Source organism: Sarcophilus harrisii, chromosome 4, assembly GCF_902635505.1.
Source record: "Sarcophilus harrisii chromosome 4, mSarHar1.11, whole genome shotgun sequence".
NCBI classification, from domain to species: domain Eukaryota; kingdom Metazoa; phylum Chordata; class Mammalia; order Dasyuromorphia; family Dasyuridae; genus Sarcophilus; species Sarcophilus harrisii.
The window spans coordinates 12406413-12428605 of record NC_045429.1 but is presented as its reverse complement, the minus strand read 5'-3'; the positions used below and the strand labels follow the sequence as shown (position 1 = coordinate 12428605).

The window sequence follows — 22193 nt, the reverse complement described above, 5'->3', positions numbered from 1 at the left end:
GGAGTGTTGTGGGCAGCTTGGCCCTGTGATGGACCCCTCTGTTGTAGATAGTCAAGTCAAGTCAACCGGTATTTCTGAAGCACCTACAAAGAGCCAGGTACTGTATTAAGCTCTGAGGTTACAAAGAAAGGCAAAAACAGACCCAAAAGACACTCCCTGCTCTTGAGGAGTGCAAAGTATAATAGGGACAACTAGCAAGCAACTATGTGAGAACAACAGAGAGAGAGCATAACTTGGGGGAAGTCTCAGAAGAGACACTTAAGATTAAGTAGAATCAGGAAAAGCTTCTTGCAGACGAGATGAGAGCGGCAGGTAACCATGGAAGCCAGGTTGTGGAAATGAGGGGAGCCTTCTAAGCATGGAGTCAGCCAATGAAATTCTCAGAGATGGGAGACAATATCTTCTTCAAAGTACAGTAAAAAGGCCAGGGCCACTGGATCACAGAATATACAGAAGGGGGTATTGTAGGGGGGAGTATGAAACAGTGAGCTGGTCCATTGGATAGAGCACCAGGCCTGGAGTCGGGAAAACCCAAGTTCAAATTCAACCTTAGACACTTAGTACATGCGTGACTGGCCACAACACTTCATTCTTTTTGCTCGGTTTCCTCGCTAGTTAATATGAACTGTACATAGAAAGGGCAAAACACTCTAGTATCTTGGCCAGGAAAAATGCAAATGGATCATGAAGAGTGGGATAGCCCTGAAAAACAATCAAACAATATCCAACATAAACAGAAATGTCTTGCCATGGCTTTGGGATACTTGTTGAGAGTGTTAAGAGATCTTCGATCATTTTAAGAGGAGAAAAAGATCCTGAGATAACAAAATTTGAGTTTTGTTGGAGTTCTTTTCTAAGCGACTCTAGATTCAGCTTCATTGAGTATTCAGTGATTCCTCATTCGTCCTTGTTAGTCCATCCCATTGACCTGCTTTTCAGTTTTTGAACCGATTGTATGGAGTTTTGAAGTCTGTTGCTTTATAATCTGGACATAATATTCCTTCTTCATCTTTTCTCTTTTTATTTTCCTCGCTACATTTGTTCCTCCAAATGAATTGTATCATCTTGTTTAGCTCTGTAAAGTACTATTGTATGTTGGCAAGAAAGACTCATGAAAAAATGCAGGTACCATCTTGAGAAAGGGTGGTAGAGAGAGAGCCTTGAAACATAAAGGTCCATGGTGGCAGAAAAGGGGATCTGAGTGGAAACTGCAACTAGGTGAGGATGTCCATCACAAGCTTGACACAGAGGGATGATATGTTCAGGGCCTGAAGTTTTATCTTTTTATCTTTGTTTACCTTGCACTGAACACAATGCCCAGAACACGATAGTTACTTAATAAATGCTTATTGATGGACTGGAGCTTTGGGCCAGAAGCTGAGTAGTTCATATATCTTGACTTGCCTAATGGATAATTTCATCCTTTAAAGACAGAGGAGCTAGCAAGGGGACAGTCTCTTCTGAATCTATTTAATTTTCACTACCAGGAAAGGATTAGTTGTTAGAAACATAAATGATGGAAACCTTGCAGCCAAGTGACTATTGTCTCTTACAGTAGATGAGAGAGGAGTGGAAATCTTGGCGTTCTCTGACAGCCTAATTTGGTGAAAACCAGATTTTCAGGAAAATATGGGTAGAATCACATGGAATAAAATTCTACAGAAGTCAGCCAAGGGAGGATGGGAGATTCTCAAGAATGAATTTTTAAACATACAAAGGGAATAATTCTGAAAAGCAGTCAGTGTCTATTATGAACCAGGTAATGTACTAAGTGCTGAAGGGCTAAAAAGGACAAAAACAAACACACAAAAAAGCTCCTGCTCCATCAAGGAAATGGATTCATCATCTGAAGAGGACATTGTGGATGCATAGGGAACTCACCAAGTAATTTAGATTTTTAAAGGCTATTCATAAGAGACAAAATTAAAGTGGGTAGCAGAAATCAGTCGTAAGAGTAACGTGGTCTGATAAAAAATAGTGTAACAAGAAATACTATAAACTGAGTCTCATGAGGTTATAGTCAAGAGAACCCAATTTCCTTATTTCAGAGGGTTACTAGATTTGCAGATCAAGAAAATGTTTTGGTTCCCTAGAGTTTAGTGATGTGTTTGATCAAGTTTTCATAATATTTCATAAATTCTCATAATCTTTTCTTATGGAAAAGATGGATAAATATGTGAAAGATGGATTTGGAACTGGTTGAATGAAGGGACACTAAAAGTAACAGTTGTTTGTCCTTCAGTCTCAGAGAGGACTGTGTCATCCAGAAGGTGAGCCCATGTTTGCAAGTAACAGAGGGCTACGCAAAGTCCCCAGCCTTATTTTCTGCATCTGGGTCTAGTGGCAAGATATAGATAAAGCCAATTGGAGATGGCTCTGGACTCAGTGGGCAGCCTGGACATGAAGGTCTTACTAAGTCTAAGTCTGACTGAGGCGATGCCCAATCAGTGATTAAGGCTGCAGAAGAAATGAGGAGGAGAATGGCCTCTTTTACCTAATAATACAAAATAAAACATATATGAATCTGGGAGGGGAAGGCCTTCGGGGTTTCTGACCAAAACAGATAATCCCTTTGTAAACTAAGAATAGTGATTAATATTTTAATGTCTATGTTTCAGCCGAGGTCTCGGGGAAGTTCTCGGGATCTATCCTTGCTCTTTTCCGGATCAATACTTTTATCAGTGACTTGGATAAAGGCAGAGATGTAATGCTTATCAAATTTTCCAGTGCTTTAAGTCTGGGAGGGATGGTTAAAAGAGAATTAAAAAAGATGAGGTTAGTCCATTTTGCTGACTTTACTAGTACATTAAGATTAAACGTGGGATGAGTTAGGGGGTGATTATCCTAAGTACGTGATGTGTTCCCAAATGGGTGGATAAGAACAGTCTGTTCCAATAGCTGGAAGTAAAAGCAGCTGAAGCATGTCTTGTGGAGAACTTAGAGCTCGGTCAGACATTCAAGACTCCGAAAACGCCCTCTGCTACCGGGGCCGTCATTCCAAACTCTTTTCCAATGGGTGGAAAATTGATTTTCCAAGTACAAGATAGGGGAGATGGGTTTACATTAGAGTATTTTTTGGAAATTTTGGTAAACTTCAAGTTCATTAGTAGTGTGATAGACTACCCAGCAATGCTCATGTGATTTTGGGCTTTATTCAGAGAAGCACAGCTTCCAGATAGAAAGATAAATAGGTGGGACCACTCTACTGGTACTTGGTCAGATGATAACCTAAACTGTGGTGCTTGGTTCTTGGTGCCCTGGTTCAGGAAGAAGTCACCATGCTGAAGGAGGGCAACCAGGAGAGTGAAAGCCTGAGAGGCTTATGGAACGAGGGGCATTTGGCACAGAGAAGAGAAGACTCAGGGAAGACAGAATGGTTACCTGGAAGTTTGTGCCATGTGGAATAAGGATTAGATTGATTTGGGTTGGTATAAGGAGTCCAACATTACAAGGGCTGCCTTGGGAAGGAGTGCGATTGTTGTCTCAGATGTTTTCATCTGGTCTGGAGAAGGCCTCCCGGAGAATGTTGCCGAAGGGCCCCAGGGAGAATGCCCTAGCAGAGCCCATGGGGCAGTGGAGAACGTTCCAGGGGGCCTGATATGTTCCGGGACTAGAGCCCTATCTTCTCATCTTTGTTCCCCCAGCACCAAACACGATGCCCAGTGCACAGTAGTTACTTAATAAATGCTTATTGCCTGGAGTTTTGAGCCAAAAGCTGAGTAGCTCCTATTTCTTGACTTGCCTAATGAATAATTCCATCCTTTAAAAGACAGAGGAACTAGCAAGGGGACGGTCTCTTCTGAATCTACTTAATTCTGAATCTACTTAATCTACCAGGAAAGGACTGATTGCCAGAGCCTGATATGGGCAGTGTTGGCCACAAGGGCCATCCATGGGGTCCTCTTTGCTCTTTGATCTCAAGCTTGAGGTCACCCCCTCTGGTGAGAATCATGTGCTGGGCACACCAGGTCCATACTCTAGTGCCAGGTTGGAGTGGGCTCCACTCATACCATTGCCACCGCCATGAATGATAGCTTCCTTTCTGGCCATAGATCTTGGAGAGGGAGTCCTGCCTGTAGGCCCCAAGCTAGGGTCCTGCATCACAGAGCCCCTACTCAAAAAGTAAAGAGTCCAGCCTTTCTGCTTCAGGGACTGGGAGAAGCTAGATACAGAAGAGGTGGCTTAGGGTCAGTGCAGGGGAAGTGCAGGAAAAAGTGCTAAAGTCACTTTTCAGCACATGCTGTAGCTCAGATGGCTTTGAATCTTCACCTTTGGCACAGGCCCCCAAATTTGGCCCTGAGCGTAGTAGGGCTTAGCTCAGGAGTCCAGTTCACTTGGGCCAGACCAGAGAAGGGGCAAGGAGGTAGAAAGGACAGTGTGTACCTGAGCTTTGTGCTCACTCCACCAGGGCTTGCTGCCCACTCCTCCTTTTTCACAGATCCCTGACCCGTGCCATACTTCCACTGCCCTGTATTTATTTTTTGAGGTGCCTTCCAAATCCAAGATCCTGGCACACTTGATTACAGTTAAACTCATTCTATGCCTTGAATTCTTATATACTTGAGTTCTCATAAAGGGAGCCTGACAGCCACTCCGAGCTCTTGCCAGATACTGGTTGGGGGCAGTGAGCCAGACAGGGAACATGTTTCACATCTGCCACAAAGAGTTATCTGTCCAGCTGCTTTTCTTTTTTTTTAAACAAACAAGCAAACAAAACCTGTTGTTCCTGCACTGTTCAAAGAAAATAAACATGGACCGAACTGGGATTGGAAAATAGTAGCCATAGCATTCCGGGGTTTGGAAGCTTTGGGGTTCTACCAGAATGCTCGGATGCAGGAGACCACAATCATCTCTCCGACACTTCGTGAAGCATTATTGGGATTTTTAGGTAAGCTCTATTTAGGGACATCTTGAAGATGAAAGTTAACAGTGTCCAGGAGAAGATGACAAACTTGCTTTTCCCACTTTCTCAATAACATCATCAAGAAATTGACATTTCTACCCAAACTTCAATCTAGCACCTCTCTGATTAAAGTATATCTGCCTAAAGACTGGGAGAGAGTGCTCTCCCTGGTCTTTGATGGATATTCTATCCAACCTCCTTAAGACCCAAGAACTGTTCTAACCCTTCCATTCATTCTCCTCTCAACAGCTACAGAATATTCCACAACTTTAGCAGTTAACTTCATGTTATCTTGTATTCTTTGTTGTCTCCACTCCCTCCATGTCTTAGTCTTGTCTTCAAGACTACATTGAAAACTTCCCACATGCAGGGATCATATTTTATTTCTTTCCCCCCCAGAGAGCCCAGCCCTGTGCCAAGCATAGAGAAATAATTCAGCAAAGACTTTTCTTTTACACATATGTAATTCAAAATAGAGGTTTATTGAATGAAAGAGCAAATAAATGAATTTCGTTTTTTTTACTTAATATTTTTTTTCAATTACATGTAAAGATAGTTTTCAGCATTCACTTGTGTGAGATTTCGAGTTCTGATGTTTTCCTCCTTCTCTTTCTTCCCTCTTTCCTCTCCAAGATAGCAAGCAATTTAATGTAGTTATATGTATACGTTAAATTTAAACATATCTCCATATTAGTCATGTTGTGGAAGAAAAATCAAAAGTAAAAGGAACACGAGAAAGAAACAATAAAAAAGATGAAAATAGTCTGCTTTAATCCACATCCAATCTCCATGGTTCTCTCTGGATGCAGATGGCCTTTTCCATCCCCAAACTATTGGAATTGCCTTGAATCAACACATTACTGAGAAAAGCTAAGTCTGTCGTAGTTGATCATCATATAATCTTCCCATTGACATGTATTACGTCTCCTGGCTCTGCTCACTTCACACAGCATCAGTTCACGTAAGTCTCTCCAGACTTTTCTGAAATCAGCCTTCAGCAAAGACTTTTCAAAGCCATTAATATCATCCAGAGGATAAGGAAAGGGAAGAATCAAAAATGACTCCAAGGCTCTTAACCTTGGGGAGGAGAAATTTTTAGAGAATGGCATCACTGACTGAAATAGAGAAGTTGGAAAGGTATTCCTTTCATTCATTTTTCAGTTTTGTCCAGTCCTTCATGGCCTTATTGGGGTTTTCCTGACAAAGATAAAGGAGTGGGTTATCCTTTCTTTCTCTGGTTGATTCTACCAGATGAGGAAATGGAGGCAAATAGAATGAAGTGACTTGCCCAGAGTCACACAGCTTATCTGAAGTCAGATCTGAGCTCAGAGATGAGTCTTTCTGATTTCCAGGCCTGGTACTCTGTCCAGCTGCCCTTCTTGCTCCATGGGAGGCTTCTTTAGATCTTGTTAAATTTTAATAGATTGAAATTATTCCACTTGAAAATAACAGTCCTTAAATCTAATATACTCCCATGATTTGTTTAAGAGTACCCTGTGGTGGGGCAGCTACGTGACACTATAGTGGAGAGAGCACTGACCCTGGAGTCAGGAGAAGCTGAGTTCAAATCTAGCCTCAGACATTTAAGACTTACTAGCTGTGTGACCCTGGGCAAATCACTTAACCCCAATTGCCTCTCAGAAAAAAAAAGAGCATTCTGTGGCCAAATGCTTCATGATGGTTGATTTTCAGGAAGGAGAGAATTTTTTTTCTTAAAAAAAAAATCTTTTCTGTGAGAAGTGTGGTATTTTGGATAAAATGATGGTCTTCGAGACAGGAAGACATGGTTTAAATGACTCCTCTGATAGGAGCTGATGAGGTGGGTTACTCACTTCCCCCATCAGGTCCTCAGTTTCTTCATCTGTAAAATAAAGTGTCGGGTGGGATGACTTGTCAATCTCCTTCTAGCTCTAAATCGGTAAATCCTCAGTTATTCTTTACTGGATGGAATGGGCTGTTGGACATTGTTAGTGTGCGGCATACTTTCATTCGTGTTCTGTTCTTTATCAACCCATGATAGTTTCTAATATTTCTCTTGAACAGTCATTGACTCTTCTTCAGAGAATATCTCTTCTTAGATAACAGAGTCATCAATATAGAAGTGGAAGGGACTCGAGGAGACAGTAGAAGCTCCTAATTTTATAAGTGAAGACACTGGAACCCAAAGAAAGAGGTTGTGATTTTTGTCTAAAGTAGCATGAGTAGAGAAGGAGGGTCTTAGGGTTCCAAGTCCAATAATAATTATGATTAGTGGGATAGTTCCACCTTTGGAAAAATAAAGTCATTCAGGCATTAACAGTGTTCCCCCCACCCACCATCAAAAAGGGACAATTTGGATCACATCTAAGAGTGAAGGATTTCAGATCTGTTTCCTTCTAACCATTATTGCAAGTGGGTTTATAGTTAACTGGGGAAACCAAATCAGAGCCATGTGATTTATTAGGAAATCATGCATAATAAAGTGCGTCCAGGGACCCTCAGCAGGTACAAAGACCCCAAATACAGATTTAATACACACACAGAAAAAGAATAATACATAGGAAGGGTACAAGATGGTTATGTAGGATTAAGTAATCCAATTTCTTTCTGGAGGAAAGATTAGGGACTTTCTGAATGGGAGGGTAAGGAGAAGATGGAGCTGTTGGAATTTCCCCAAATCAGGTGATCTCTAGAAATAAGTCTCAAAATGGAGATTGTTCACAAAATGGACTCAATCTGGTTCTTCCAGGACAGCAGTTGATTAACATTTTCACTGGGTGGTAAATGCTTGTGAATTTTCCACTTCTTGAAGGTGGTATTAGATCCTTTTTCATTTTCTCCTTGGACCCTTTTCAAAGTATTTTTTGCAGCTAGACTCAGATTCATGCCCCTGAGTTTTAAGGAAAAAAAAGTTTTGTCTTTTTATTTCTAGACCAAAAATGATGTTTTGTGTTTCCTGGTAGATCAACAAGAATGGTCAAGTTCTTGGGAGAGAAACAAAAAGGCACCTGCCGAACATCCCCCTTTCCTGCCCACTTGTGCCTGTACTTTACCTTTCTAGAGGGGGCCAGATCTGAGTCATCAACTTAGCCTTTCTTTTGGGGGGTGAGGGATCTTTTGTATTGCCAACATTTAGCACAATGCTGGGATACACAGAAGACTCTTAATCAATACAAGGTGACTGACTGACTCTAAAATCTATCATGTAGATTTCACAGACCTGCCAAGCTGGCTGACCTATGAATTTCATATCACTCCTTTGGGGGTCATCACTGGGGTCTGCTGTAATGGAGACACTGAGCTGGAAGCTGAAGGGGTCCAAAAACCGTGAACTGCCCTTTGGGAGACAGGCCCAGTGGGAAGCTAAAACCTATGTCTGAAAAATTGCCAGTATTAGCTTGGAATCACAGTGAAATGAGGGCCCGGCAGTGAGCTTATCTGGTCCCCTCCAGCCTCCCTTTTGTGATCGTGGTTCATTTCCTGGCGCCTCCTTCTCCACGGCTGCACGTCTCGCCCGGCAGCATGGTGGTTGGCCAGGTACCATCTGGACCCACAGCTCTCTTGGGGTTGGGAATTGTGTTTGAAGGATCCCAAAAGAAGACAAAGGGATTAACTTTTGTCGCACAAGTTTGCCATAGGCTCGATGCTTCAAATTACTAGGACTTTTAGAAAATTTATTTTACTTTTTTCTATGAACAACTATTGTTTCCCCTCTCTCCCCCACATTCTTGGTTCCCTGTTTCCTTCCCTCCCTCTGGATTTGACCTAGGTCCCAGCCCTGGAACCCCTTATCTTGAGCTGGGGCCAGAAAGGACCTTTCCCCTTCTGCCTTTCCCTTTTCCTCCCTTTAAAAGGCTTTGAACTCTAGCACATCGAAGACTTTTTACAGCTCTTCAATCCCCCCGTTGTCCCCCAACCAGCTCGTGCCAAATTAGAAATAACCAAAGTCGGGGTTGGATGCTGAGAACTCACTGGTGGAAAGAAGAAGAGTTCTGAGCTAGGGGGTGTAGCCTCCCCGCTGATGGGCTTTCAGATAATTGATGATCTCAGGTCACCATGAAATGGCTAAAATTACGTTGTTATCTGTTATTGAAGAAAGAGGGAGCGAAATATGGAAAACACTGTTTTACTGATTAGAACTTTGTTGTTCTTGGGCAGAGGCTGTTGAAGAACCCCCTCCCCACCCCCACCCCCCACACATGTCTGTCAGTTTCCTGTTTGAGGCTGTTTTGCTTTAACCTGAAGGACTGCTGTGGGTCCTGCTAGGCAGAGAGCAGAGTTGTGGAGGCTCCTCAGGGGTAGCTCCCAGACCTTGGTCCCTTGTCACCCAGCCTCATCCATCGTCTTATTCGGAGCCTCCTCAGTGGTCTCCTGGGCTCCAGCCTTTTACCCTCCAGCTCTCTCAAAACTGCCATACTCCCCCCTTTCATCCCCCAAAGCAACTTGACTAAGAATCTCATTTTGCTCCCTTCCACTGACTGTAATGGACAGTTACGGGCGCCCATCATGGAGGAGACACTGAGCTGGGAAATGCCCTTTTGTGAAATTTGCCTCCCCTGGTTCCTCCCCTTCTCTATTATCCTTAGCTCCAGGTTGACTCCCTCCTGATCCCCTTAAGAGCAGCCTGCCCCCATCCTCCTGCCCTATAGCCATGTCCTTCCCTTCCCCATTACATCACAGTTTTTCAGACCATATATGCCAATAAGGCAGAAGAATGAATGCAGGTTACACTGTGGATAGAGACCTGGACCTAGGATCTGAAAGATGTGAATTCAAATCCAGCCCGAGACACTTACTAGCTGTGTGATCCTGGGCAAGTCATTAAACATCAGTTTCCTCCTTTGCAAAATGGGTATAATACTAGCACCCACCTCTCAGGATTGTGGTAGGATCCAGTGAGATAATACTTGTAAAATCCTTTGCAAACCTTAAAGTAGTTTGGTAATAATAATATTAATAATAATAATAAACGGTAGCAGTTATTATTATTACAACACGTACAAGTTATCTCATATAAGCTCCCTGAAGATGTATTTTAACTTTTGCCCAGAGTGTCTAGTGGTACCCAATTAGGGGGAGGAGGAGGAGGATTTACAGATTATCCTTCATAATCGTATTGAGTTTAGACAGTCATCCAAGTAAGTCATCCAAAAACAAGTGGAGGGGGATTTTTCTGAGAGCCACTTGAAAGAGAAGAAAAGACTCCAAACTCGGCAGTCCTTGCATTATGGTTTTAAAATCCACGTAAGGTTAGCAGTTGGACGAACCCCGGGATGGATTTGCTCCTTCATCCCTTGATGCCTCAAAATCACCTCTGTCAAAGGACCCGGATCCTACTTCTTATTCTTCCTGCAGAAATTGTTAGTGCAGGAAAAAAAATCTACTTGTCTGTTGATATTAATGGCAGATAATGAGTGAGAGAATTCGAGGAACTGTCAAAAATGACCTTGAGCCAGTTAGTAAGGAAAGCCTTGTGTCTTCTGTTGTGTCAAACAATCAATAAAGTTTTATGATGATTGTGTCCCTTCCCTTAGGAAGCACATCTGTGGGGGTATATTTGCTGTTGGATCTTTCCAGGCTGACGCCCCGCTCGGAGGGTGTTGAATGTATAGCTTGGAGACTGCACCCAGGAGACTTAATAAGTACTGGATTCTTGGATCAGATTAACCTCCCCCTGGAAAGGAGGGATTTCAAGCCAGCAGAGGAAGTGACTGGAGCGTTGACCCAAGTGTTGGAATTGGCGGGGAGCTTTATCTCCCAGTTAAGGACTTGTTGAAAGAGCTCACAGGAAAAATACGCTCTGTCCTGATAGGTCTGGAGGAAAGAAATGCCATGAGAGGCAGCCCTGATAGAGTGGAGACCATCGCCCGGGACGGGGGACTAAGGCAGGGCCCAGGCTGAGGGCTGGACCTGCTTCTTCATCCCAAAACGGGGAATGATAACTTTCCCTCCTCTCTACTGCAAAGGCAAAGGCAACGTGAAGCCATTTTGTAACCTCAAAGTGCAGGGGAGAACCTCAGAGATCAGAGAACAGCAAGGGGCCTTAGGCCAGTGAGCCAGAAGTTAGAAGAAGACTTGATTTCCTCAGTTTTTCGGGGGAGGGAAATAGGTTTTATTGTCCATAGAATGGCCAGACAGACACTGTGCTGAATGTTTTACAGATAGCACCTCTCTGGCACTTCACAACCACCCTATGAGTAGATAGTATTATTATCTCCATTTTACAGTTGGACAGACTGAGGCAAACAGAAATTGATTGGCTTGCCCAGGGTCATTGTTGTTTGTCTGCATTCTCCTTTAGGGCAGGGACCACCTTACGCCTGGCCCTATTTCTTTTACCCAGTGGCCATTGGATGAATGTCTATGTAATAGAATTCCTTGGGTTTCTCAACCTTTAGCGCTGATTTGAAGTGATGAGGTAGAAAATAAGGGGTATCCTTGAACGGAAGTCCAGTCATCTGACTCTGAGAGCGAATCAAGTTTCCTAGGATGATTCAGGAGGTAAAAGAGTAATCAGGATCATGATGATGATATCAAAAAAGTTTTTCTGCACCTTTTGATATAATGTTTTTAAAAATCTGTTATCAACATAATAATAGTTTTATATATTATTATAATAGTTTTCCATAAGTTAAAGCATCCCTGCATTTCCTATAAATCCCATTTGATCATAATGTATTTATAATTTTGTATTTGTAATATATTGATATTATCTAGTTTTAGCTAAATTGACCCTCTCAACTTGGACGAAGGGAAGCGGGTGGCACCGTAGACAAAGTGCCGGTTTTGTAGTCAGGAAAGCTGCAGTTCAGATCTGATTTCAGACCTGACTAGGTGTGTGACTCCAGACAAGTCACTTTGCTGGATCTGCCTCAGTTTCCTCACCTGAAAATGAGAATAATAATAGCACCTGCTCCAGAGTTGTTATAAGGATCAAATGAGATGATATTTGTAAAGTTCTTAGCACACTACCTGCCATATAGAAGGCATTGAAATGCTTTCCTTCCTTCCTTCCTTCCTTCCTTCCTTCCTTCTTTCCTTCCTTCCTTCCTTCCTTCCTTCCTTCCTTCCTTCCTTCCTTCCTTCCTTCCTTCCTTCCTTCCTTCCTTCCTTCCTTCCTTCCTTCCTTCCTTCCTTCCTTCCTTCCTTCCTTCCTCCTTAAGATTCTAGCAAAGAAATTTTAGATCGAAGATAACCCTAATAATGGGAGCAAAAGTGAACAGGAGAAATGGTCAGAGCTCCAGCTCCAGCTCCAGAAAGGAGGCACTGTCTTTGCTAGCCTCATTACAAAGTCAAAGCCTTGATGACTTAATTAGCCCCAATGGCCAGGCAGCCAGAGTCATTCTGAATTATTGGGAAGATGATTAGAAACATGGCTTAAGATCAGCTAATCATTTATCAGTTAGTCAGCTATATCAATTCATCATTAATGATTAATGATGGATTTCATGCCTTGAAATGTCAGCTAAGAATCGTACAGAGAAGTTCCAGAGCTTTCAAAGCCCTCCTTCGGTGTCTCTGTCACCCACCCACACTAAAAGCTGGGAAAGACCTTTTCGGATCCCTTTCAAAGGCCTCTGAAATGCAGAGCTGGCAGGGCGTTTGGAACTGTGGATTCATTTGTAGAAGTAACTGGTTGATGTCAAGGAAAATGAAAATGTAATAGCTGAGTTTCAATGAAAGTTCATCTGTAATTGATGGATTAAAAAATAAGAGGCCTGCTTTAGTCGGCACGGCTGCTGATGTGCTTCTTCCATTTACAGATGTGTCTTTAAGGTGTGGATTCTTTGAGAGACTTTAATACCAAATATTACAATTGACAATTTAGAAGGAGGCTCTGAGATTTCAGCGTCACAGAGTGTTAGGGCAAGGCATTTGAAAATGCTAACATGTGGAACAGAAGGTTTCGCAAGGGTCAATGATGAAAAATCACCCAGGCATATGTTTTGTAAATAAAAAGCTATAAAATTAAAAAAAATAAAAACAAACAAAAAAAAGAAAATCATAACATGACAATATGGAGCCATATTGCTCTCCGAATAATTAGTGTATTAATTAATTAATTAATAGTGTATTTAAGGGAAAGAAAATGTTTTGCCGTATTTATAAAGGCAAGATTAAAATATAATTTATCTCATTTTAAATTTTTTTGTTTTGTGTAGTTTACATAGCATGTTATCACAACAGGGTGTGTATGTGTTTTTTTTTTAATATTTACAGCCTTATTTACAGGATATATGCATGGGTAACTTTACAACATTAACAATTGCCAAACCTCTTGTTCCAATTTTTCACCTCTTACCCCCCACCCCCTCCCCCAGATGGCAGGATGACCAGTAGATGTTAAGTACATTAAAATATAAATTAGATTGTGTATGTGTTTTATACATCTATGTATTTTATTTATAAATATATTTGGAGTGCTCAGTTTTTAAAATTGATATTGGTATATGATCAAAAAAGTTTGGAGTTTACTAGTAAAAACCCAGAGATATTCTTAATTTTGTGAGTTCTGAGTATCAGCATGGAGAGCAGTAAAACAGGGAGATATGTTTTCATCCACAGTGTGTATTAGCTAGTATAGTGTATGTTCCTCTATATTTTTATGCTATTAAAAATTGAAGATTTGTCCAAAGAGTTTTTGTATATGTGAAGTATACTTGTAGATATATACTGTATTAGAAACAAGCCAATTTTGAACCTGTAGACCTTCTGAAAGGGTTTCAGAGACCCTCAGGATCCTCTGGACCACACTTTAAGAAGCACTGGAGTAGTGAATAGAGAGAGCTCTGGACTTGGGCTCAGGTTTGAGTTTGAATCCTGGTTAGGAAACTTAGTAGTTGTGTGATGCTGATCAACTCGCTTAATCTTTGTGGGCCTATTTCTTTATCTGAAAATAGAGGATGTATAGAAAGAGATTGTAAACACCCATCAGGAACTAGAAGGTGTAGTGGGTTACAAAGAAGGCTATATTTGGTACCAGAAGACCCCAGTTTAAATCTCATCTATTACTCTGTCTCTGTCTCTCTGTCTCTCTCTGTCTCTGTCTCTGTCTCTTTGTCTCTCTGTCTATCTCTCTCTCTGTCTCTCTCTTTTTGTCTCCCCCCAATACACACCCCAATAAACTTCAATGACTCCCTGTTATATGCAAGATCAAACATGAAGTCCTTCCTCTATTAAAGCCTCATACCCCAATCTTCCCTTCCTTTCCACTCTTCTTATACTGTATTCCCCCTCTAGGCTCTCTGCCATGCACTTTCATTGGTCTCCTTTCTATTCCTTACAAGACACTTAATTTCCCAACTTTGTGCACTTTCCTTGGCTGCCCCAACCACCTAGCTCTCTCTGTTGTCATCAGCATGCAGGATGATCCATCTCCCCTCCATCTTTCTGCTGGCTTCCTCCAAATCCCAGCTAAAGTCCCACCTTCTTCAAGGACCCTTTCCCAAGGATCCTTAGTGCCTTGCCTCGGTTTATCCTATCTGTAACTTTGTTTGTATGAGCTATTTGCATCTTGTCTCTCCCATTTGAATGAACACCTCAAGAACAAGACTTGATTTTTGATTTTTTTCTTTCTAATCCTATTGTTTTCCTGGCACATAGTAGGTGCTTCATAAACACCTCTTGATTTGACCGTCACTCCCTTTGAGATGAAGGGGAATTACTGCACTTGTGGATTTCATTCTTTCTCATCTGTGAAAAACCTAGACAGGTTGATTTCTGAGATCACTTCTAGGTCCTAATCTGTGGTTTTGTCATTCTTGGATCTCTTGCACTCAAGAACGAGAAGCCGAGGAGGAAATCAGTCCAAAAGAAAGTTCCCACCATGAAGCCGTCTGCATTCGGACCTCGGCCTGCTGGACTTTGGTCAGGCTGGCAGCCCAGGGCCCAGGATCTGTTAGACAAGTACCCAGGCTAGAGGCCCTAGCAAGGCCAAGAGATGGCCAGGCTTTCTCTTTGTCTCTAAGAATTCAGGGAAAAGAGTCAGCTTTGAGGAAGGAGATTTCAAGAAAAATTCGGGCCCTCCCTCATCAAAGCAACAAGATTTAGGCCTGAGGGACTCGTGTTCTATATGCAGAATGTAAAGGAGCTATGAGCTCCCTGGGGTTAGGGAAACGGGAGGTAGGGGAGCAGCCCCTCAGCCAAATCCATTCCATTTCCAAATGGGGAAATATAATAACAATACCTCCCTCCCTGTGCTTGTGAGAATCAAATGAGAAAGTGGCCAGCACGGTGCCTGGTACACAGTAAATGCTATGTAAATGCTAGCTCTCATCAGCATTATTATTGGCTATTAGGTAAGGAAGCTGATTATTCCAGGGGTTACAGTTCCTCAAAATTTAATCATAACTTGCCCAGGATCCCACAGCTAAATACTCTTTGAGGCTGGATTTGAACTCAGGTCTTTCTGACTCCATGATCAGTGCTCCAGCTAGTCTACAACACTGTCTCTCCTAGTTAGGCAGACTTAGTGAAATCTAATTGGGTCCTTGTGGTTGACAATAAGTGTTCCATGAAGAGCTCAGGAATTGCATGAAAGCCAGTGTGGATGAGTGCTCTCTGCTGGCCTAAAATGGAAGAAAAGGAAAGATAATAAAAAAATGAAGAGAGAAGAGAAAAGATGTAATTTCAGCAATCATCTTGGTTTAGGGATTTCATATACTATCTAGATTCTGGGTTATGGATTAATTCATGACAATGAAAATCCTCAAATGCTCTACTGTTTCTCTTAAGGATCATGTGCTTGCTTCTGGGTAAAAGAAAAGAGGGACTCTGGGAAGCAGAGGTAAGGAGGGAATGCATTTGAGGCATTGAGAAATAATGCAGGGCAGCTAATTGGCAGAGTAGCTAGAGCCCTGAAGTCAGGAGGACTGAATTCAAATCTGGCTTCAGACACTTAACATTTCCTAGCTGTGTGACCCTGGGCAAGTCACTTAACCCCGAGAGAGAGAGAGAGAGAGAGAGAGAGAGAGAGAGAGAGAGAGAGAGAGAGAGAAATAGTGCAAAGACAGGAAGATGAGAGATGAAGCCATCTAGGAGAGTCTGCATCTGGGGGATGACCAGAGGATGGATGCAGGAGATCTTGGGGAGGGAGTCGGGAGAAGAATGGGCAAACGATTTGAATATGGGAGAGCGGTAACTTAATCTTAGTCACCGAACTTCATCTGTTTGGAGATACTTGATGAGGTGAAGAATGGAATCATGTTTTATTTACTGGCATTTGACAGCTGTTAACCAGGGAAATGAGATACCCCGGCCTGTCCAAGGCCTGTCCGGGGTACACTTGATCCTTTTCAGACAAAACCACTTTCCTCTGGATATCAGGTGGACTGATTGAATGAAGAGATTGGCGAGGTGCACCTGTCGGGCTCATACAGGGAGCGGGCTTTCCTAATGAGAGTAAGGTGGATCTCTTCTTAATTCCCATGAACACGTGGAAGCTTGCAAGGCTCCTCATTCGATTGTCCTGGTATTAACTGATCTTCCAGAGTGTCAGAGTCAGAAGGGACGTTGAAGGTTTTCCGGTCCAATCTCTACTTCAAACAACTAGTAACTCATTTAGGAATAATAGTATTCTTGTAATTATTTAGGCATAATAATAATTCTTAAGTATAACAATGTATTAATATTAATAATATATAACATAATTAATATTAATAATATTAAGTATAATAATAATTCTTTAGATGTAGTAATAATTCTTAGGTATCTAGGCCTGCCTTGTAAATTGCCAAATATATATAATTTTTTTCTCTACTTATACTTTTACTCTTTTTTCCTCAATAGTATTTTATTTTTCCAATTGCATTTAAAGATAGTTTTCAACATTCATTTTTGTAAGATTTTGAGTTCCGATTTTTTTCTCTCTCTCTCCCCTACATCCCCCTCCCAAAGACAGCAAGCAATCCCCTATAGCTTATACACCTACAGTCATGTACATGGTGATACTTGTCAAATATAATTGGGGAAAAATCAGTTTAATCTACTTATGATTTATTCCCCCAAAGAAAAAGCAAAATCACCAACTAACAGACTTCGAACTTCCTCGTTTTAGGTGTTTCAGGTAGCTCGGCTTTATAGTTTGCGAAGCACTTGGCAAATGTAACACATTGATGTAGAATGTAAGCTGGTGGGCAGGGATCATCTTTGATATTTGTATCCCTTGTCTTTGGCACACAGTAGGCCCTTTATAGATGCTGGACGATTGTTTGACTCCAAATCATTCTCTCATCTGCTCCTATCCATTATCACGGTCTTATGGGGGAAGACATTTTCATTTCAGGAAGATAGCTCAGCTTCTTGCTGAATACAACCTGTCTCCTAAGATTACGTCTTCAGCCTCTTCGTGTTCTCCTCTTTGTAAATGTTCTTTCCCCATGTAATAATCTGCAGGACTAAGATGTGATGGCCGTTATCTTTCACTCAGACAGATAATTATTACAATGAATTTCATATTGTTTTAACAACCTTCAATAACATTTTTATTAAATTAGAAGTGGGCATTTTATTAATGTTTGAGATACTGTTGCTTTCCGTAATTAAGTCAGTTAAATCAAGAGGTAAGTAAGCATCTCTGTTCTCTGCCATCTGTTTCCAGTTTCAGTCGACTATGGTAACGGAGCAAGGGTGTTAAACATGACTCTTCGCCTCGGGATCGGAACTCTCTCCAACTCGCTCTAATGACTGTAACTGTTGGGTGGGAGTCCTAGGCTTCCTCATCTAGTCTCCGGGTTTAGTTAACAGATTCACCCTTCTGTCTTTTTCAGGAGGTTCATGATTTGCTGAAAGACTATGAATTAAAGTACTGTTATGTGGACAGGAACAAAAGGACAGGTAAGAACCTTTCTGCATTTCGGGGAGCTTCCCTTTGGACTTCCTTTCTTTCCCTAATAAGCTGATCAATAAATAATTATTCATTGCTTCCTCTGTTCCAAGGCCATATGTCTCAGTTTCCTCATCTGTGTAATGGACTTTGCTGAAATGATTTCTGAGTTCTCTTCCACATCTAAAGTTGTGTCATAGTATCTTATAATTATATGCTTTCTCCACTAGTATTTTTTGTGTTGTTCATACAGACTTATTATTTGTATAGCCCTTTCAGATTTCCAAAGTGCTTTACAAATATCATATCACTGGATCCTTACAACAACCCTTAGAGCTGAGGTGCTAGTATTATACATTTATACATTTGAGGAAACTGAGGCAGATTGGTTAAGTGACTTGCCCAGTGTCATACAGTGTCTGATGCTGTATGGAAATTACGGTCTTCCTGACTCCAGATCCAGTGCTTATGGTGTCCCTAGCTTCCCATGTTATTTGTAGCATCCAACTCTCAGCCACCAACAGTAGAAAGAACATTGGCTTTGGGTTGGAATTCTGCCTCAGCTGCTTACTCCCCGTGTGGCATTGAGTGAGTGATTTCACCTCTCTGGGTCTCTCTTTCCTTATTTGTAAAAGGAAAGAGTTGGATCATAATCATAGTCATGATGTTGATGATGATGATTCCTTTATGTAGCGCTGCCTGGGTGCTTTACAAATCATCGCTTTTGATCCTAATAATAATCCAGAAAGTTTGGTGCTGTTATTATCCCCATTTTACAGTTGAGGAAACTGAGACAGGCAGAGGTTAAGTAACTTGCCCAGAATCACACAACTAGCATGACTTCACTGTATCTACCTTCCACCATGGTGTAGATCAGCCCAATCTTTTTTATTTTTTTTTTGGATGAGGCAATTGGAGTTAAATGACTTGCCCAGGGTCACACAGCCAGGAAGTGTTAAGTGTCTGAGGGCAGATTTGTACTCAGGACCTCCTGACTTCAGGGCTGGTGCGCCACCAACTGACCCAATCAGTCGAATCTTGAAGTAGAAGTTCATTTGTACAATTAAAGGATGATGAGAGTGTGGTGAAAGCTTCTGACCATTCATTCATTCAGTGCTTAATTTCTAAAGAATGAGAAACCCCCTACATTGGGGTGGGGAGAAGTACCATGTTTGAATAAAGTCCTGTGTCTGTCCAGTCAAACTGGCATTCTGGGACATAGAAGATAGATCAATCGGTAGGAGTTCATTAAATGGCTCTTCTGGGCCAGAGTCAGCGCTGTGCACCAAGAACAAAGAGCAGCTCTGGGGCGCAGGGAGCTTCCCTTTCTGACATGTCGGTCCCACTCTACAACAAAAGCTTCTGCCCTTGATTCCAAGCTTCTCCTCAAACTCTACAACAAAAGCTTCTGCCCTTGATTCCAAGCTTCTCCTCAAACTCTACAACAAAAGCTTCTGCCCTTGATTCCAAGCTTCTCCTCAAGCAGAAGGACCAAATGGGAAGCACACGTTTGGGCTCCCTCTGGATCATTTGTTCCCTGATTCTTCCCTTCCTTCCCTCTGCTCTGGGATAAAGTCCTCTACTGTGTGGTGATGACATTACCTATTTGTACTTAATGCTTTTAAACAGGATTTTCCATGACTTCTCTCTTGGAGAGAAGCTTAGAACAACACAAGCCATTCCTGCCATTTCAAAAGCAGGAAAACAGGGCCCCAAGAAATGCCGGCAGACCTGAACCCCCACGAGTGATGGCTGCAGCCCGGATCTCCACTCTGAAGTTTAGCATTCTTCTGGGAAAGTCCCTTTTGTCATTCTGTGATTCTGCTGGGCTCAGGCTATGGGCTTGAGAATTTTCTCTGTCTTGTCAAATGTCACCCATTTCTGGTGTAGTTCTCTATGAAAACACACCGTAGCGTAGGAGCATCTCTTGGAAATGGGAAGTCGTAGGAGGAAAATAGGGCCTTCAGTGGCACAGGCAGTTACTCCTGCTGGTTAAGAGAGGACCAGTCGGCAAGGGAGAGACTAAGAAGTAAACAGCTGGCTAAGAAGATAGAACAGGAGAATGACATTTGAGTAAGGAAGGAAGAGGAGGCTTCTGGCCTGGGAACAGTCAATCAGCAAACATTTCTCCAGTGTGTGTTATGAGCCAGGCCTGGAAATCCAAATACAAAGAAACAAATGATCCCTGCTCAGGGAGTTTTCCTTTTGATGGGAGCAAATGACACTGACAGATAGAAATAATACAGCCAGCTGGTAAAACAGTGGACCTGAAGTCAGGACTTCAAAAATGGCCTCAGACACTTACTAGCTGAGTGGCCCTGGATGAGTCATTTAGCTTTGTTTACCTCAGTTTCCTCAGTTGTAAAACAAGTTGAAGAAGGAAATGATATTTCTGCCAAAAAAAAAAAAAAAAAAGATAAATGAGGCCATGAAGAACTGGACATGACTGACATGGAAAAAATAGGAAGGGAATGGATAGAAATAAATACAAGGTAGTTCAGGGTAGGGAATGAGGAAAGACCTTTTGTTGAAAGTAATTCTTGAAAGGTGGAGGTGGCACAGCCCTGAGATACTTTGTGCTTCCTGTACATAGAGAGAAGTGACTCCTGATCGACTGAGAGACCTCAAACCTGTGACACAGTTTCTTTTTAGAAACCCTTCACAAAGGAAAGAGAGAACTATAGTTCTCTCTAAAGTTGTGAGCTTTAAAATGTCTCATGGGAACCCCTGGAACCATAGGCACGTGGAAAATGCACTCCCCTCCTCAACATGTCCCTTGATTTCCAGGACCTACAACCCTAGAGAATATGAAAAGTGGACTTTCCTGGGGAGATTGTTCTCTTCCCAGTTGTACTAAGATTTTATCTTCTCCCAGAGTTTATTTACGCTTGGATGCGCTATTGTCTACTCTCAATGTATAACTTCCCCAATTTTTGTTTTACTGTTTTGTTTTGATAAATATGTTGCTCACTGTTTACTGTTGTCTTTGTGTGACCAGTAAGAGGGAGCTAAGCTGACTGTGAGTGTTACTCTCCCCTTTGGAAAAACTGGGGAAAGTGTTTTTTTTAACACTCCTAAAATAGGACGTATTGCCACCAAACTACCCATATTGGAGGTGCAGTAGATACAGCTCTACCCCCCTACCCCTCTAATAGAAAGGAGAAAGAGTAAGTACTTCTCTTGCTCCCCCAAAAGGTAGAAATCAAAATCTCCCTTAAAATGGGTTGGGCCAGATCCTAGATAAAATTTCCATCTATCTGTGCTATATATTGTCCACCCATTTTCTGTTAGATAGCTGTCTAACTGTTCCCACTTTATATTCAGAACATTTTCTGATTAGGTGGGTCTGTAGAATGGGTCACTGAGCTCAATTTAGCATTATTAGCATATGGGCAGATTGCAAGGTATTCTGGGAGATATTCTGGTGCAAAAGAAATCATTTTCGTCTGGGACCTTTAGAGGAAACAGGTGCTCCAGGATAGGAGAGGACCTAAATGGACCAGTCTAGTTCTGGTGAACTATAGGTAAATAAGATTAGTAAGTTTAGTACCATCTGTTTGGGAGATTCTCTCTCTCTCTCTCTCTCTCTCTCTCTCTGTGCATTTTTTTCTCTGTGTTTCTGTCTCTCTGTCTCTGTCTCTTTCTGTGTGTGTGTGTGTGTGTGTGTGTGTGTGTGTGTTTTTCTCTGTCACCAAAAATAGCATATGAGGATAAGGATATGTGAAATGCACTACATAAATACATACACATATACAACAAATGTACACATATATGTATGTACGTATATCCATTTATAATGTGTAAATATACGTGCATTTCAATATATGCATTCCCATAGGTACATACATTCCCACATATAGAAATGCATTTTCCATGCTCTTCTCCTGCCATACTATTTTTGAATTTCTGTATTTTCTTTTCCTTTGTAAATAAACCTAGGAGAAATAACAGAGTGTGCTGTTTGAGCTTTGTATTTAAAGGATGTATTCCAAGAACAGGAGAGGAGGAGGAGCAGCATTCTAGGCAAGTGGGCTACCCTGTGCAAAGGCAGATGGGTGGGAAGGAGCACCGTATGTGCCGAGCAGAGAGGCCATCTTGGTTGGATTTTGGAGTGGGAGAAGGGCAGCAGTAGAAGGATAAGTGGGGGTGCTTGTAAGGGAATTTTAAAATGAAGTAGAAAAGTTTATATTTGATCGCACAGGCAACAAGAAACCACTGGAGTTTACTGAGCAGAGCCCAATCTGCTGGAAAAAAAACAGTAAGGGAACATGTAGAAGTTTTAGCTTTGACAGGAAGAAGGAACATTTCACCAGAGACTGGGGAAAAGAAGAGAGAATGGAAGGTGATGTTAAAAGATCTAAAGATGAATGAAACAAGAGGAAGAAAAGAGGGTCATTAAACAAAATAGCCTCTATTTTCTCGGGAAAGTATGAGGCAAAGAACTCAGCTGAAAAAGAAAGGCGAGTAAGTGTGGTTGACTTCTGGAGG

At 41.8% G+C, this 22193-nt stretch overlaps 1 protein-coding gene across 5 annotated transcripts in view; it reads left to right on the top strand.

Annotated features, from left to right (window-relative positions):
- RAVER2 (ribonucleoprotein, PTB binding 2) overlaps positions 1-22193 on the top strand; it is an 85619-nt gene that overhangs the window by 17580 nt on the left and 45846 nt on the right. For all 5 annotated transcript variants that reach the window (XM_031968974.1, XM_031968976.1, XM_031968972.1 and 2 more), the window contains exon 2: positions 17650-17716. In XM_031968974.1, coding sequence (XP_031824834.1) covers positions 17650-17716 — 67 coding nt within the window. The remainder of the gene's footprint in view (positions 1-17649; positions 17717-22193) is intronic.